Here is a 19,096-nt window from a genome sequence, read left to right as displayed (position 1 = left end):
TATGATTCCATATAAGGAAGATGCATTGTACAAGAGCAGATTCAAACACCTGAAACAATCGGTCCGTCGGTGACTGTATGGGTGAGTGTATCGACTAAAGGACAGTTGTGTCGTGTGGACGTGACAAACTGAAGCGATCACTCTGCCAGCGCAAGGCGGCTGCCTCGCTGCGACCCAGATTCTACGACCTTGTTTGCATGCGTTAAGCCTCTCGTTTATTTCTTCCGCTTTCTGCTGTATGTTTGCGCCGTCGCAATCGTCGGCTGTAACCACGTGAACGCGATCACCATGTTCTTCGGATCACTCTGCAGTCGAAACGAGCACTGGGCGCCTTTTAAATATTATGCAACAGCGACCTCCGTCTGTGTCTCGCTATGCAGTTAGCGTATTTGCTTGCCATTCGCGCTCCTGGAACATGTTACCCGTCACCGAGTCTCAGTAGTTAACCCGGAGCTGATGCAGACGTCAACAAAAACGGTGACACTTTTACGGAAGTGCCACGCAGTTCAACAGAGGTCATCGACAGACGTCAGCATTAGCGAACCGGCGAAATTGTCGCGACCGCTTATATAACGCGGAAAAGCGCATGTTCTGCTAACCATCTATCAGTTCACCACAAAAATAGCAGCAGGAACAGCCACAATGACCAGATCAGGGGGTGGGGGGGGGGGGGGGGAGCTGGGGATGTAAATCTTAGCAGCATTGCTGTTCACCACTGCTCTTTAATCCGCAATGCATGAAATCCACAACTGACGTTCCTTGAGAACACCTTGCGTATTTACCACGACGATGCAATGGAGTCTTCAAATCTACAGTAAAGCTTCATCATCACTAAGTGCTGCTGTTGCACATCAATCGGGAAATATATCGCTTTAGAAGAATGCGAAAGATGAAACTGACCATTGAAGAATAAAGTGGCGTTTCGGACATGGTGTGCTCCCGTCCAGTTGTTTGTCGGCGTCTGTGGTGTCTGGACTTCTGTTTTGTGTCCTTGTTTGCACGGCCTGTCTTTTGGAATCAATACTTTCTACCTAGCTCAGCTATTACTCTATAAAAATGGTGGAATCTATTGACCAAAAGAATAAAGCAAGGCGGTCGTTTCGTTTAATAAAGAAACGATTGAACTACAGATATACGAATCAGCAATCTACTGATTCACTCAATGAATTAACGAACTGCTTTTTTTAACAACTCAACAACTTAGTCGCCACTATTGGGACGACCAAGTGCGCGCCATACGACACATTACTGCGCCGGCGCAGAGATTGCTTTCGCAACGACCAGACTCCTTCGCTACGTTATTATCACGTCTCCTTTGCAGAGTCCGCACTTAATGCCATTTCGTGGTTTCCGCCCATCGATGCTATTTGATAGCTAGCCATTGCCACACAGGAAGACCACTTCTCGCCGTGTGAATGAACCCTGTTGGAGGGCGGGTCTCTTTAACACTAACGTCGATGAAGAACCCTCGAAAGCAAATGATTATTTGGTTTGTGTACACATAACACGCACCGAGACGCGCGAAATACAGTGGAGAGTGAGGGAAACAGGCTGACAACTGTTACCGAAAGGGGCGTGATAATGCCTGCTTCTTCTGGAAAGGGAAACAGGAAGGAAAGGAAGATTGCAGAAAAGAAAAACTAAGGAAAATAGTTATCTAACAACGCAGACGCGAACTAAAATGCCAGAACACAAAAATGAAATGACTAAAAGCGCGATGCCAAATCTGTTTTGTTCAGAAAACAATTTCTAAAGGAACAAACTTCGTTTTGGCAGACGCTCCCAATTGAGATCCGGAAAACCAGCAAGTCCCACAGAAGCCTCCACTAATCGCCGGCCAATGGCGTTGGCTCAATTGATTGAGCCGTTCCATCGTCAGATGTGATCTAGAGCTGGCGTAACAAAAAAAGCAAAAAATAAACATACGATGATGCTCTCCCAAGTCGAACGGGCAGCGCGTTTACTTCATCACACCATGAACAGACAGGCCATCGACAGAAGTTGTGGCCGATGGCCTGGGTCTTGTTTGGTTCTGTAATTCTCACGGGCATTTGCGACGGCCACATACTTCATCACACGCCACACCCCCTGTGCTCCTCACGCGAAGCATCACCGGGAACGGGAAAACGTGAGAAGCACTAGACCCCCGAATGGCGGGTGGGTTTGCCGATTGAATGGTGTCTGCCCTTCTTCGCAGAAGTGTCTGAACCAGGGGCAGATGGGTGGGCAAGCAATCGGTAGACGAGCCATTCTTTGACACTCCGTTCTTTTCGTGTATATCGCTTCCTTCCTTGCATTTTTTCCTTTCCTTTCTTGCCGGAAGTTCTGACCGCCCATCGTGGAACGGAATTTGGGGAAAAGATGACGGGGCCGGGTGCTCCAGCACAGCTGTTAGAGGCGTCGAGCCTTCGGTGACGTCTCGCTCGATTGTTTGCTATACCGTTATTAAGACAGAGAGCCCCGCGCCCCAAGAAGGGTGCTTCTTTTGTGTGTCTTTTCTTTCGTTGCAGAACTCTACTGTATCGTTATATTTGGGACATTGCCCGATTCTGACCTAGGGACTCCCTGGTTGTCACTTCGGTGACACTGAGCACACTGTCGCATTGTGTCGCATTTGGCAAATTACGTATAACGGCGGTAATAAAGAGAGACATGCCGGAAGTGAGTAAGGTTCCTTCCTGCTTCAACATAACGTAATTCCCGCTTCGGAACTAAATAAAATGGCATGAATGGATGGGTGCAAGCAGCATGCCCTTTGAATCGAAGCGAAGACCAGTGCCACTGAGCTCTTTATTAACCCTCCGTATCAAACCAGCTGTGAATAAGTTGTCATGTTGTCAACATGGTTGGATGGATGCATAGATGTTATAAGCATCCCCTTTTAATTGAGCCATCGCCTGTGCGCCATCAAGCTAAAGAAAAAGTAAACTTACGTATTAAGTTTGCCTAATCCCCGGTTTGCTTGAAACAAATATTTCTTACAATAGGTAAACGAAGCGAGAAATAGACATCCCGACTTCCTGCGCCTTTTTGCCACCACTCAATCCTCAAGCTATCTTTAATAGTTAAAGCCTGAGACGCATTATCGAATGTGAAACTTGGCTGACGTCTCGCGTCAGAAGCGTCAACACGAGTGATGCAAATAAATCATCATATTGACGTCATCATGTGACGTTATCATTACGTCACAGGTGGCCAACATTGCCCTGTCGCGGTGGTCTAGTGGCTAAGGTACTCGGCTGCTGATCCGCAAGTCGTGGGTTCGAATCCCGGCTGCGGCGGTGGCATTTCCGATGGAGGCTGAAATGTTGTAGGCCCGTGTGCTCAGATTTGGGTGCACGTTAAAGAACCCCAGGTGGTCGAAATTTCCGGAGCCCTCCACTATGGCGTCTCTCATTTCATTTCATTTTATTATACTGTCAGCCCTATTTGGGCTATAACAGGGGTGGAAAAAACCAATATACATACAAAAAAATAGGTACTCCCTATACAACTTCTATTATACATGACAATGAATGACAAGAAATAGCCAAAGCACTCTGCTCTTGAGGACATAATCATATAATCTCATAATCATATGGTGGTTTTGCGACGTTAAACCCCACATATCAACCAGGTGGCCAATATTGGAGACATCATGAAATGACGTCATCGCTTGCTGAAAATGGTGGCTGATCACGGAGGCAGTGCAAAGCCATTAACGGTGCTCAAAGCTTTTTGGAAAGTGGGGGGGGGGTGTAGTGGATTAACACAGTGACTGAGAGAGAGAGAAGTTCTCTTTCATCTTTGAGTCGTCCTAATTGAAGGCCAATTAAGATACTCTGTGAACTTTTTTTTCCTCATGGCCCGGTTTCCTTTTCACATATTGTCGATAAAATGCAAGGCTTCATGTTGGCTAGAGCTAGCAACTCGACACTCAAAGAAAATATTCTAGTTCCTTTCTTTGCATTAATCGCCGCTAGCCCAGCACTTTCGGGCCATGAACGAAATGTGGGTTATGATGATGTATCATTATTGATAGGAAAGTGGCCAGCCCTGAGTTTTCAAGAGATCAAGTGCAAGCAAAGGCAGATGAAGATTGTTGCTGTGGGACGAAAAGACATTCTTTTTACTCCATTTATTCCAAGAGCGAATGCAATGCGATGCGAGGTCAGTCTTTTGAGAAAATACTGGCGCAACTAAATAACCAACGCGTTAACTGTAAGGCATGAGGTCTTTTGGATTTACCTCCTCTTTCGTATCTCTTACGTAGATTCATTACGGGTGAGACAAGTTGCGTTTATGGTGAGTGAAGAATTCAGCAAGGGTCGATTGCGTATGACCCCTCCCCCCCCCCCCCCCCTTCCCACCAGCCACCACATCTCAGCGCGACCCACAAAAGAAAGATGCCGGATGGGAGAGACGCAGACGGTTCAGATGTGCCGTTGCATTTCACGCTATGGTCTTCGCACCCTTTACCTAATGCGAATTGGCCATGGCTGGAGAGCCCAGATTGCTGTAACATTAGCAAGGTATACTCTCGCCTACATGGATGTTGTGGAACACCGTACAGGCTCGAGGAATATAGCTACACATCACGGTGTGCCCTATTTTTCTCCATTTTGACGTTGAAACTGTTTACGTTTAATTGTCCAGCCGTAGGATGTGGGAAACAAAAATTACCATCATCATGAGCCGGCACGCTGTCTCATGCATTCTCTTCTTCATCTTCGTCCGCTCCGGCTTCGCTCCTAGAACACGTGCGCCGATTCCTTCGGCGTGACCTTCAATAAATTCTTGAATAAACCTGATGGGATAGAGGCGGAGTACAGATAAAGAGAAAGACAAAGCCATATTAACATGAAAAAAAAATAGGCCACGTATCTGCACGCTTCGCTACCATATGTCGTTGAAAAGCAATAGTCTACTGCCTTTGGCCGTCTTTCGTGCAGGGCGTCGCATTTTCAGCGCAGCCCACGAAACATTAGTCTTTAGAATTGAGTGTATTTGTATTTTCTAATAAAGGAACACATCACCTAATACTTACGTATCGATGTTGCGCCTCAAATATGCGCTATATATTCTTTTTGATCGACAATGTTCACGAGTATGAACGCAGCCACTCGTTCTAGATGGCTCGGCGTTGAGCAAGTGTTTAGCCGAGTGTCTGAATCGCTTCGTGTGGTAGACAGACAGATTAAATTTCTGCGTTCCCTTTGTGTTCTGTACATGCTGTAAATAAATTTTTTCTAAACAACCAAAGGAGGGTCTACATGGGTTCTCATGGAACCTCCGAGGGGGCCACAATGAAATTTTTGTCGCTGTGGCCTGATCAAACGTGAGGCCCAAGGGACGGCTGTAAGCTCTCCCATAGTTGAGTACTAAGTACTCCAAATCGTTACACTTTTAGGGGCGAAGCTCCTTATAACGGCACCCGTTCGTCCCTCGTAGTGTGTAACAAGTATAACATTTTGACCTTCAAGGTGGTGCCGGTGAGAGACTTCTTCTGTGCGTTGTTGAACTATAAAAAATAGTGCTCAATGTACATGTCAATGGCTGCTAAGGGGGAATGAGAGACAGGAGCATTCGGCATTTAGTTAACGCGCATGCAGGCTGCGATCACCATTAGCAGCCATTGGCATGTACATTGAGAACTATCTGGCAAGAAAGGGTTGCTACGTTATACTCGCTGGGTGTAACCTCCTTAGCTTTAGAAAGGTTTAGCGAGCGTTGAGCCGCAGTGCCACGAATACAATGAATTTGTATATACCATGAATGAACTCGAGGTGGTTAAAAATGGGAAGTAGATACGAAGCGCAAGCCGTAAGAAAGTAAAAGCCGAATTCTCCGCCTTATTTCCCATTAGCAGCCATTGGCATGTGCATTGAATACTATCTGACTGAAAAAGTTTGCTACGTCATACTCGCTGGGCGTAACCTCCTTGGTTTTCGAAATGTTTAGCGAGCGTTCGGCCGCAGTGCCATGAATACAGTGAACTAGTATATACCATGAACTCGAGGTGGTTAAAGGTGGGAAGTGGACCCGAAGCGCAAGCCGTAAGAAAGTGTGCGTGTGCCACCACTCGTTTAGTCCTTGGAATGTCCGCTGGATGGCGGTGCTTCTATATGGGGAATATATGATGAAAAGATGCGAGATGGTGGTACTTGGAGTGTTGAATAGATGGACGAACGGACTCATAGACAGATGCATGGATGGACGCATGAACGGACGCAGGGGCGGCTGCATGGACGAACGCAGGGACGGACGCACGAACAGACGCACGCACAGACGGGCTGATGGACGCATGGACGGTCACACTGACGGACGCATGGACGGACGGAAGCAAGAACGAATGGACGGACGAATTCTTCGCCCCACTCTCCATCATTCACTCCGTGGATATGCTGCCATTTTTTTTCTAAACACACACTATAATACATAGCGGGACGGCTCAGTGCTCTCCCATAGTTGAATACGATGTACTCAAAATCGTTACACATATTTTCTAAACAAATCTTCCACGAGGTGGATTCGAACCCGTTACCCTGCGGGCAGAGGTGGGCCTTATTACAACTCGGCTGTCCAGGTACGTTATCAGAGCATAGTAGTATATTTGAGTGTGAGGAGAGAGACCCTGATGGTGAGGAAGAGGGTAAATACGATAGAGAGATAAAAATATGATAGAGAAAGAAAAGGTGGAAAGAGTACGAAAGAAAACGAAACAGATGGAGAAATGAATAAATACTCTCGGCCACGGCGGTCGTATTTCAATGTTGGCGAGATGTTTATAGGCTCGCGTACTTTGCGATTTCAGTGCACGCTAAAAAATACCAGATGGTGAAAATTTTCGAAGCCCTCCACTACGGCGTTTCTCAAAATCATATGGTTGGTTGTTTTGGAACGCAAAGACCTTCGATATTATTAAATAAACAAATTTAAGTAAACAAAAATAAAGCAGCAACGGCAGCCTTAGAACATTGCACCCCACCATTTCCTTAACGGAGACCTATCGACAATATCGGCTACCGATTTTTGCACCCCCCCCCTTTTTTTTTTCAATTTTTCTAACTTTCGGATTCTGACTGCTGACCTGTGTATTCGATTATGGCCTGATGTATGCGGTACGTTATTCAGGCGTTCCATGAGCTGCTAACCGCGCACTGCAATATCATGGCGGGTGCGGTGTGAGGATGATGTGCCGGCAGGCGGGGGTGCATCCAATCGTCTGGGCATGGTCGCCGTCGCGTAATTATATTTTTGGGAAACACTCAGCGCAGCGAAACGATTACACTACCCAAAAGGCGATCACTTGTCTCTTTTTTTTTTGTTATTTCTCACATTTTGTGCGAGCCTCTATAGCTGTCCTGCGTTAAAGGTCTCATAGTTACTAATTTGTGTATCATTGGTTTTTGATAATGCCTATAGGTGTGCGTGGAGCACTCCAAAAATTTAGTAGAGGGGTTGGGTTGTAGATTGGTTTCATTGCAAGCTTCCTGCCCTCCAAACTCGCCCCCCTTTTTGGTCTAGTCTGTAAAAAGCAAGTTTCACAATGGGTCCAAAAATGAAAATAAAGGTAATGAGTTCTCATTATAATTAAAAATACACTCAAGAAAATTCTGAATAACGTTCACTGACTACTCGAGCAATGCGCTGCATTGGTTATGATCCATGAGATGAGAAGAAGAATGCTCAGAATAATTCATATATTCAGTTCCCGGCCAATGCCCCTGAGTAAGTCTAAGCCATGGGAGAAGCATCATCATCATCATCTTTGGCCCCAGCTTTCAGTGGGTGAAGGTGGGCAGTAAACATTTCTTGGAAGGTCACATCAAAGATCCTTATCCCATATTACCTGCATGGCCGTAACCCCTGCAATTTGAGCAACAACGGTGCAGGTTATATATATTGTTTGGCGTTTAACGCCCTGAAACCGCGATATGGTTATAATCAACCCCGTTTCGAAAGCTGCCGGAAATTTCGACCACGGTGGGGTTCGTGGCCGTGCACCTAAATCGAACTACACGTGCCTTAAGCATTTTCGTCTCCATCAGAAATGAGGCCGCCGCGGCCAGGATTCGATCCCGAGACCTTCTGTTCAGCCGTCGAGCACCAAAACCAGTAGTAGTCCACCGTGGCGGGTAACGGTACAGGTCCACGAGAATGAGGAGTGAAGCTACGCGGCAGAATTGGGGTCGTTTTCGGGTAATTAAAGCGCGAAGGCGGAAGAGGAGGGGGTTGGGGTTTGTTATGCGCACATCCCAGGTTGTTTCCGCAGATGAAAAAAAAAAAAAAAATGAGAAGGAGCTTCAAATTCTGAAACTCGCACTCAATACATGACTTAGTTTCGGCTCGAATAGCACACCAAATATAATGCCGAATCCAATACCTAAGGTCCCTCTGGAAATACATCACGCCGAGCTGATTTACAGGTATTATTAATTAAAGAGGATACCTATACTTCATCCTTTCAGGTCGGCATACGTTGTTCCCCTTTAGGTGGCAGTTGTGTGTCTGCTCGCTTCCTGTTTCCTCTTTGTCATCTTATATTTGTGTGTGCGTGCCAAGCTTGACTTTTCTTGTTGTTGTTGTAGTTGTTGCATGGTGGGAGGGGCAAGCAAACATTGAGTGTAGGAGGTGGTCGTGTCTCATCATACAGTTGTTTTCGCACGTCAAAACCACAGATATTATGTATATGGTCTGTCGGAGTAAAGCAGTCAAATAGTAATGCTATGTCAATACGAAACATCTTAGTTGTGCCGCTTGCATATGCATAACTGAATGTACAGTGGTAGTTAACCGAACGTAACGAATCGGTTCTGAGCAACGGACAAGTGAAAGTATATGAAGAAAAAAAGCGAGCTGCTCCTCGGGCTCATTTCTTTTTTAACTACTACGAATCTTTCTTTCTGAGAAATCCTGCTACATCATCGCGCAGCAAAAGGGGCGAATGGAATTTTTAACCGCGAAGCTGTTTAAGCTATTACTAACTCGTGCTCCATCGTCGAAGACTCCAGAGGTTGGTACGTGCCACAGGAATTGTGCAAGCCCTGCTACCGTGAACAGCAAGTGCGAGCGTTAAACGAAATGTTTGCTCGGTGAAGTGGAGAACGAGTCGAAACACGCGAAAGAAAATCATTCAAGGAACATCTCATCACTCGCATTTGTTTTCTTTTCCGTCCTTTCTTTTGTTCGTATCCCAGTAACTGTTGCTCTTTCTTACTGTACCAGCAAAAACACAAGTTGGACAGTGATGCATTCTGTTTTTCTTCGTTGAATATTAAGAGAGCTCAGCAAATTGAATTTTGTATCTGTCAATTCGAATATTTGCGCGCTCGTACAACCTGTGATGACGCAATCACCAACAAACGCGATTGCGCGCGTGTGGTGGCGTCCTCTGCTGACGAGGCGTAGCAATAAATTTAGCCTCCGAGACTGACATTGAATTGTTTATTTATGACCATGAATCATTACTCGCAAGTATTCACGGAACTTTCTCTTATTTAAAACTGAACGTAGCACAATGCTTCGGGACTAAATGCGAATCGGCGTGATGTTTCTGAACGAACGTAGACTAGTAAGAAGGGCCTCAAAAATGTCAAAGTAATAATTTTGAACAGAATGGGCTTTGTGTTGGTAATGCAGTGCCATCTCTTGGTGTTATTGCACACTATTATTGCATGACTTTGTTTATAATGTGTAGATAGCGCTACCTAAAACAAAACTTGCCTTTTTTAATTAATTTGTTTCTAAACTGAATTCAAGTGCCACCGTGCGTCATGAGTAATTTCAAACTAGCGTGAAATTTTTTGGACGAAAGTATATCAGCCAGAATGGCATCACAAACATGCAATGATTTTGAGCGTTATCGTCTTCACGTATTTATTCGGATTGGTATTGCAGCGCTTTCTCTCGGCGTATTTACACACTACGACTGCACGAGTTACTTTTTTGTGCATAGGCGGCGCTACTTGATGCAAAAATTTGTGTCTAGAACGTGAACGCGGTCATTTTAATTCGTGCGCCCCATTAACTACCACGTAATGTGCCTTCGTAATGCGTGCGCATGCGTGCGCATGCGTGTGCGTGCGTGCGTGCGTGCGTGCGTGCGCGCGTGCGTGCGCGCGTGCGTGCGCTTGCGTGCGCTTGCGTGTGTTTTTCTTACTGAATGAGCATAGGCGTATCAGTCAGGGGTGGGAGGCAAGAAGGCGCCCCCCCCCCCACTAAGAAAAGTTGGGAAGTTCAAAAGTTGATAATAAGTTAATAACAGTAATATAGCAATAGCAACATTAATAATAATTGCACGCTCCAAAAAGAGTGTTCAGACTATTAACAAATAAGGCCAATTATAATGCACGCACGCCTGAATATATGCAAGGAAGTGTAATACCTATTAAAGAAAAATGAGAGCAATCATTCATTAAAAACATGGTGGATTCATCCGTCATAGAAATCAGCATGCATATAACATGAAAGTAAAACATGGGTAATTGATTCTTTACTGTAGATTGATAACCGGGGGTTTGCCGAATGTATGTTTCGGTGTTTGGCAGCTATAGCCCCGTTCAACGTGGATGTATCCTCGTTGACGCTAGGTACATCTCCACCCCAACTACTAACATCCATGATAAATTTAATGAACTATTGTGGCATCTGTAGATGTTAGCCGTCACAGTGTAATTAGAGAAAGAGGCGCGATAGCAAGATGAGTGTCGCATATTGGACGCGAAAAAAAGTTGGGCTAAGGCCGCCATTCCTCCGCCTGTTAGAGTGTGGTTGAACTTCGTGGTGTCTAAGCATGCGCGTCGTGTCGTGTTTTTAGAAGCTCAATCCGTAACAGTCGTTCATAGCGTCTGCTATATGTCCACGCAAATGAATCTAAAACTTTCCACGCCATTAGCAAAACAATATTCATAAACTAGTACAAAAGTGCTCGCACTGTTCTTATTGGTGGTTTTAATAATTCTCAAATTGACTGGTAACGTATAACGAATCCTAGTTCATCATTTGATGCAGAGGCGATAAACTTCCTCGATGTGAATGTTAACTTTAACTCCACACAATTAGTCTCCCAACCGACCCTTATCTCGCGAGGATCAGCAAATATTCTCGACCTGATAATAAACAATATTCCGGAAAAATCTACCATCTTTAAGTTACATTCCGGAGATCAGTGGCCAAAGTCGTGCACGCTCTATTGTCATTTACCTCGACCCGAAAAACGGATGACTAATTAAAAAAAATTGTTCATCATGAGGGTAACCATACTGCAATATCTATAGACTTCAGCTGTCCAGCAACTTGTCTACTGAACACGAATGGACATGCCACACACCTTCGATTCACGACAACTGGATGATCTTCAGGGACTGAGTAAAATCACCTTTGTCATGCGTTTATCCCGTATGCTCTGCTTTCACACTAACCGCAATGAACTGTAGTTTCATCAATATTTAAAGGAACTTGAAAAAAAAAATAATTTCTCATGCCACCAAAGGCACCGACAAGCTTACCGCATGGAAAAAGTATATAGAAGCTGCAAAATTCCATATACAATTCGTTTGTAAACAAATACTCGTTTTATCATATTGGCCTACCTAACCTACGGTCAAAAATACCGAGCGATTCTCAAGGTTTAACTCCCCCGCGTCGTCCTACCTGTATTAAACTGAATAAGTATTTACACAAGGCAGTGAGGTATCATGATAGCGCAGGAATATCCAACAAAGTATTTAGCCTATGTCTTCACTGTTGAATTCGACACGCCCTCACAGCCGCCATCATTGAACTCAAAAACTTTCATTCTACATCAACATCAACTTTGTTTATTTGCTGGAAAAATGACAAAATTCCCCTGCGGAAGGCAAAGAATAAAGTATAAAGGCCCGACAAGGTCTCACCCCATATTAACCAAAATAGTCTGCATCACTGACATATACAGTTACACTTTAGTATAACACACAACTATATAGTACATCAGTTACATATTCTAGCTGTCACCTTCTTCGAAGGAGGTATTGCATACATAGGCCACAAATCGAAACTTTCCACATCAGGTGGTATGAATTCCATTCATTTGAAACTCCTCAAACGTGTGCAATAGACTCATCTTGAAACAGCTACTCACCCTAGGAATCCTGCCGGCTGACTGTAAAACGGGCAAGGGCGTTGCAGTCTACATATCATTTCACAGACGCTCACCCTTGAACTACCGCCCCATTTCATTGACTAAGGAGCATTGAAAAATCATGGAACATGTCATTTACCCAGAAATTGCGTACTTCTTGTACCTCAATGAATTTTTTTCACCCGTCACAACGCGGACTTCGTAGGAGCCTTCCTTGCGAAACACAATTAGCACAATTAGTTTATGACTCGCAGAATAAAGTCGACTCTAATATAACAACTGGCTATAAAATTCTTGATGTTGCGAAATTTTTCGGGAAGATTCCTCCCTAAGCTCTGTTACTGAAACATTCAAAGCTGAAATTATATCGTAACATTCTATTATAGCTTCACAAATTACTAACTAACCATCAGTCTCAGTGGATCTTTACGGCCACCTGTCTTAACCCAGAGCAGCTTCCCTCTGGAGTGGCCTACCCTACTACATCGTCACCATTGCATAATCCTCTTTTGAAGAACGCACCACTAAACACTTAAAATGTTAATTCAATGTTCCCTCTATTATTTTGTAATCAAACCACTTACATAACATTCCCTGAATGTTGGCTTTTAAGGAAATCAAACTGAAGTGGATGGACTGACGGAAAAGTGATGTTTTATTGCCAAGGTATCATCGCCCAGCCCTCACTAGGGTATAAGTTGGGGCAAGAGTGACCATTTATAAATCAAGACATAGACGATGGGGGGGGGGGGGCACAGCTGTAATAAATCATGGCAGCTGAGTGCTTGAAGGACAGGTGAGGCTCCTCGAGGTGAAATGCGCTCTTAGCGACCCCCCCTCCCCTCCTCCATCTTCTCCCTGAACAAGCCCGACAATGTGAACAAGTCAATTTTCGTTGGCATTCACAAGTTGTTCGAAGCCTCGGCAGCCGAGCTTGACGGATCTACAAACTGCCCAATGGCCAGGGGCAGGCCGTCCGTCTTGTCGGCGACCACGTATATGAAGGGCCTGTTGACGTGAAACGCGACCGTGGGAGACGCTGTCGGGGCAGCTTCGGTCACCGTCGGTGACGTCGACGTGACGGGGCCGACGTCGAGTGAGACGGCGTTCATGATGTTGGCCACGTAGGCGTGACCGTGCCGGCTCACCGCCGCCATGTTCGTCTGGAATCGGTCGAACAGGTGGCCATAGTCCAGGGCAGTCAGTGCCGACTTGAGTCCGCACACGGATGTGACCTTGAGAGAGGAGCGAACGTGTCAAGATAAAGTCAAGCGTCTCTTTGTCACGTGTATACAAGTTCTGTATCAAAATTGAGCGGAAAATTTTAAATGCGGAGCATTTCGTAGTCGCACGATGTCGCACTTCGGCGTCGGCGCCATCCACACCCCCATTGCGCATGCTCGGCTTGTCTCGTGCCTCGTCTTGCCTCCCTTGAACGCGGCCAGTGTGTATACAAGCGGCGGAGCGCGCGTTCGGAAGTCATATCAAGGGCGACTTTGCGGACCTCTCCCCCGCTGTACTCTTCTCCCTCGAACGCATCACCTGTTTCGTGTAACCACGCGAAAATTGAATTTCGATCCACTCGTGCCATTCCCCCATAGTAACGTCCGGCGGTTCTTCTTTCCATCAATCAAACAAAAACGAACAAGCAGCATTTAATTGCCCTTTTGATGAACGGAAAATTCTCTATTTAGTGCAGTTAGATCGATTACTAGTGATTAATTGTAGGCGGTCCCTCTGATGTCATCGGGGTCATTTTGAAAATGTCCTACTGCGGCGCTTGTGTTCTTGTGCATTTACTTTAATTTTCGGTAAGTAGGGCACTGTTTATAATATTGTCGTTTTAGATGTTGTCATACATTGAGCTTTCACTCTTACGTAAATTGTTATTTGACTTTAGTGTCCCTATAACGAACACTTTATATCACGCCTTCACTTAGTAAATGCGAAAAATTTTCAAACGGACTGCAGGCACTTCGAGCGCTTCTATCCACGTAACTATCTATAGCCGTGTACGTCTGGGTGCTCTTGTGACCAGCCACGTAACTTGGTGGGGACCATAATTGGCACAGTCGGGTAAGCGGGTTGAAGTTATACGACTGCGCTATCAGAACAAGAATAACGTCTTGCCTGGCGCATCGTCAAACCACTTTCTCCACACGTGTGGCACACAAGTATACCATAGGCCGTGGTATGCGGGTATGTGCCACCGGTGAATTGACCTTGTAATGCCCACGAACAGTTATGCCTTTTCGAAAATTGCGAGAAAACGCTCACATCTTTTACTCTTCATGTACAACTCATTCTAAGCAAGTATTAATGGGTTTTGTGGAAGGCATAATAATAATCGTGACCAATTAATTTATGGTATCATATGTAAGTCACTGCCTTCTTTATAACATGTCAAATCGGCAATAGCTGCTTATCATGATACCTATATAGTAGTTGGTTTAATGAGGTATCTTATATAATGTACCAAATATGATACAGGGTGCATTACAGTGCTAAAATACTCCCAGGAACGGTGAAAACAGACATTGATAATTTAAATGTGATATTAATAATGAAAAATGACATCCGTAGCGCTGACCACAGCGTTCACATCGGAGCCTTCATGTGTGCTCCTCAGAGGCGTGCGCATAAAGCCTAGGTCTCTTGGATTGCAGCATCTCCAGGCGGGAGGTCACAGCTACGTGCTTCTTTCTGGTCGGCCTCCGAAATCCGCTTCGACAGCGAGCAAAAAGAGAATGTGAACTCGAAGAATCCACCAGGGCACACGTACGCCGACTGACGAGCGTCACTACCCGTTATCTCAGTCGAGGATTGGGGTAGCCTACAGATTTTTTTATATTTCGCGACGACAGTCTGCAAATGCCTATACATTGGCGTAAATCCGAAAATGTCACAAGTCTGGCAACGCCTTGACATAGCGGGCATTTTTATATAAGCGCAAATTTTATTTTCAATAACAGAAATGCTAAAATTGCGCTTCGAACGAAAAGTTATAAAATGAGAAATATTATTTTGTTTTTTGAAAGCAACGCAGTCGTAGTCGAGCGATCGTACTCATATTGTCGACTACTTAATTTTATCAGTCATTGACATAGATGAGTAACCGTAGAAAATCAGATTCTCTGTTTACAAAGCATTTAAAAGCCCAGCATAAAGATTAACGCCCATGTACGGGAATGCGAAGCAGTGCTTGTGCTCACTTGTGTTTACATTTGTGTGTTTCTGTGTATGTTACATTCGTGCGTAGAGTTGTGTATATGACGTGTACCGCTTAGGTTACCCGCTCCTATTAATGTGCATTACCGTGTGTGCGCGGCTATGTGAATACCCAGCGCTGTTAGAAGAGCGCAACGGAGTGCGTGCGCACAACATAGACGGATGGATGGATGGATATGGCTGTACCCTTTAGATCGGGCGGTGGCTAGCGCCACCAAGCCGTAATACTTAATGAACCCAAAACTATATTTATTTTTTCCCCTTATAAAGTGAGTTTGAGGATTCGTACTTTGCAGTGAAGAGATTAATTTTCACTCGTGCCTTGACTTTAGCCACCAATCAGATAACCTCCTTCTAGTTAAGTCTACTTGCTTAAAGTCTATTTTGCCCTCCCGGTCCCTAAACCCCAGTGCTTTGAAAAACTCTGTGCCATCATCCTGAACTATAGGGTGAAGCCCTTTACAAAACATTATCAAGTGTTCGGCAGTTTCTTCTTCCTCTCCACACGCACTGCATACTGTGTCTGCCCCTTCGTATTTGGCCCGATATGTCTTGGTTCGCAGTACTCCCGTCCTTGCCTCAAACAGTAGAGAACTACCCCGAGTATTATCTAGTTATCATCTATCGAGTATTATCTAGACCTTTTTCGAAAAAGGGCGCCCCTAGCACCGCGGACACGAACAACAGTCTGCCGCCATTGTCAGGGCACCGCAGCCGACAACGCAGGCTGTTTTTCCCAGCGACGCTGATGCGCGTTTCTCGCAGCGCGCACAGATACCTCTTGCGTTCCTGCAGGACGCGGACCGCGTCGGGAGGTCACGCCGATGAGAGTCTCTTGCAGGCCGGACCCTTGCATTTCTAGTGTTACCAAACCAAACTACTCGTCCAACCCGTAGAAGGGTACACAATGTTGCTCATTGTGCAGCGGAAGCAGCTCAGAAAGCTTATCAGAGAGTACTACGAGTTCGTTCAAGCTAGAAAGTGGTGCGATGGCAGCAGATGATACGAAGAACTATACTCCGTTTCATACATCATGTGCAACGCTGTCAAAGCTAGCGCTCTTGTTTGCGCTGTGTACTGCCGCGACCAAAAAGTAGTGCGTCGCTTGGGGTGTACGAGAATCAATAAATGCTTCTCGGGAAACTTCTAAGCATACATATTTGTCATCAGGTTAAAAAACAAACGCCTGTGTTGTCGGATAAACAATCCAAATATGCGAGTTGGTAATTTATGTTTGTCGCTTTCGTATCAGGTTTTCGCTCTCCGCGCGACCCGCGCCGCCGTTTTTTTTTTTACTTGTTGGGGCAGCTTCGAAAAAATGGCACTTTGGAACCCATGCACTTTAAGAATGGAACCAAAAATGGCAGAAATGAAACCCATGCACTTCAAAACTACGGTGAACTCTCCGGAGCGACGCGTCAGACCACTCGGCTACAAAACCGCGCGGAGCAACACCTCGTGTTTTCTTTACGGACTACTTGCCTAGCCTTCACAGCGTTGCACCTGATGTATGAAACGGAGTATAGCCGCCAACACAAACATAACAGTACTCACGCATTTTGAAGGCTCGCTTTCCATGCCCTCATGATGGCACTAGCTATCCCACGCTCCTTTGCTAAGCGAAACTGACGAAAAGCTCACCGTCAGATGGCCTATTTATGAAAAGGGTCTATTATATACAAGCGCACAGCTGTGGCGCAGAGATAAACGGCAGAGAAGAAACGAAGCGGAGACGGTACCTCCTCCCACCTGTTGGCGCTCACGCGAGTAGAGTTTGCGCATGCGCAGTGGGTGAGCGGATGGTCGCCGAGGGACGGACACAGCCCCGAGCAAAAGCAGCTTCGCGTCTGAAACCAATTTGCGGAGTGTCGGCTGGTAGCATTTCAGAAGGCTAGTTTTTTTTTTCTTTCCACTGTTGTACTTTGTACTGCTATTTTGAAGGTCTTCAGATCTCTGAGTTAGTTGTACGCAGAGCGCGTTCACCTTCAAAATCTTTCAAGCAGTTTAAAATATGGTGTCTGAAAAGCACTTCCAGGAGGTGTTTCCCTCGGCCGAAACACAGGGGTGTCGGGATCCCTTCTTGCCCTCCTCATGATTTACGTCAGAGCGCCTGTGTCTACGTCTTTTCTGTTCTTCCTAATTTGAATGATGACGCCGTTACACCCTGCTACAGATTACACCACACAGATTCACATTACACCAGGCCCACCTTGAACCGAGGTAGCGTAACCTCGACAACCCTCGGCTCCATCTCAGCCTGGAGGTTGAGCAACCAATCCGGGTTTGCAATGAGGTTCTTGCGGACTGAAGTCACGGTAGAGCCCTCGGCAGGCACCAGAACGACCAGGCTCAGGTTCCCGGACAGCAGCGGCAAGGCCACAGCGTCGAAACCACGGTCTGCGAACTGCTTGTAGCCGAACGTTCCCACCGTATGCATGGCCTCGATGGACTGCGACTGCAACTCGGAGGTGAATGGCAGCTGAACTCTGGGATTTTGGAAGGGCTGATCGAACGATAGCTTCAGGGTGAGGACGCCCGCGGCCATGAACCTTGACGCGGAGTCGATCTCCGAGGTGTTGTCCAAGAGTAGCCGCAGGATTACCTGCGGTATTAGTGAGGCAATCGTTCAAACTGTAACAGAACGTATACACACTAGAAAAGCAACGAAAAATACAAAACGGAGTGCTAACTTGCAACTAACTGAACTAATTCCCACATAACTAGAACCAAGGAGGTTAAAAAAAAGCAACCTCCTTGATTAGAACAACCCGTCGACCTGTGCTCTCATGGCAGCACCACGGACGCCGCACAAAACGTCGATCGGTGAGAGGTCATCGCCGATTCTTGCGTCTACGTCAGGGGCACACTTTTTTAAACTCCTTGATTAGAACTAACACAAGAATCTAAACAGAGTGTACGTGTAGCTTTCGTCGGTTAAACAACGATCTTCATGTCCAGAGGAATCGGTCCTTGGCTAATTCGTGTGGCCAAGCGCCAATTCATCTGGCTAATTGGTGTACATTGCTACGTGTTGCCATGGTGATATCAACTGAAAGCATAGGCGTGAGCTGGGTTGTGTACACTAAGCTGTATGCACACGACGGACGAAATCGCGATTCTGCCTTGCGGATTGCGTACTACGCCACATAACGTCAGCCGTACCCGAGTCCCCGCTTCGGTCCTCGCTGAGCAAATCGTGATGCGACAGAGGCCCCATTCGCAGTTGGGATCGTCGGGGAGCACTACCTAAATCGTCGCTTGCAGCGTGAATTTTTCCTTGTCGAATGATTGCTGGTTGAGGAGGGATCCGATTCACGTCACGTGACTTTTTCGTCCGCGATCACATACGTGTGCGTGAACGCCGCTTTATAGGTCGCTTAATCGTATCGAAACGCTTCCTTCACACCTCGTAACGTCCCGATCCATAAAGAAGCACAGGCATCGCAATAAATGTAAATATGAAAAACGAAGCAATCATGTACTTTCCATAACGGCGTGACTTTAATCTTCCGCTTTCCGGTGGAAAAGGTGCGCAGAAAACGCCTCTTGAAATGGGGTCCATGGCCGCCTATACAGTACAAACTAGAACGATCACAACCGCGCACATCATCAATCAACTTGTGGAGCCGTAGAGTACCCTGTGCTCTAAATCGTTACCCCCTTTTTCTACCCCCCCCCCCCCCATCCGTCAGGCCCAGGGGACGGCTTTATGCTCTTCCATAGTAGAGTACCAAGTACTCTATTTCGTTAACCAGTTTTAAATGC

The 19,096-nt window shown here is 46.0% G+C and overlaps 2 protein-coding genes across 5 annotated transcripts in view; one reads left to right on the top strand and one right to left on the bottom strand.

Moving 5' to 3' along the window:
• Positions 1 to 19,096, top strand: part of LOC119167875 (uncharacterized) — a 596,496-nt gene that overhangs the window by 541,821 nt on the left and 35,579 nt on the right. The gene's annotated exons all lie outside the window — the stretch shown is intronic.
• Positions 12,858 to 19,096, bottom strand: part of LOC119168198 (plasminogen activator inhibitor 1) — a 13,904-nt gene continuing 7,665 nt past the window's right edge. Inside the window, exons 4-5 of the mRNA XM_075867432.1 lie at positions 17,541 to 17,933; positions 12,858 to 13,338 (exon numbers count right to left, since the gene is read on the bottom strand). Of these exons, the coding sequence (XP_075723547.1) occupies positions 13,006 to 13,338; positions 17,541 to 17,933 (726 nt within the window). The 3' untranslated portion in view covers positions 12,858 to 13,005. The remainder of the gene's footprint in view (positions 13,339 to 17,540; positions 17,934 to 19,096) is intronic.

This window comes from Rhipicephalus microplus, chromosome 6 (genome assembly GCF_043290135.1).
Source record: "Rhipicephalus microplus isolate Deutch F79 chromosome 6, USDA_Rmic, whole genome shotgun sequence".
Taxonomy (NCBI): Eukaryota; Metazoa; Arthropoda; class Arachnida; order Ixodida; family Ixodidae; genus Rhipicephalus; species Rhipicephalus microplus.
This window is presented reverse-complemented; position numbering and strand designations above follow the sequence as displayed.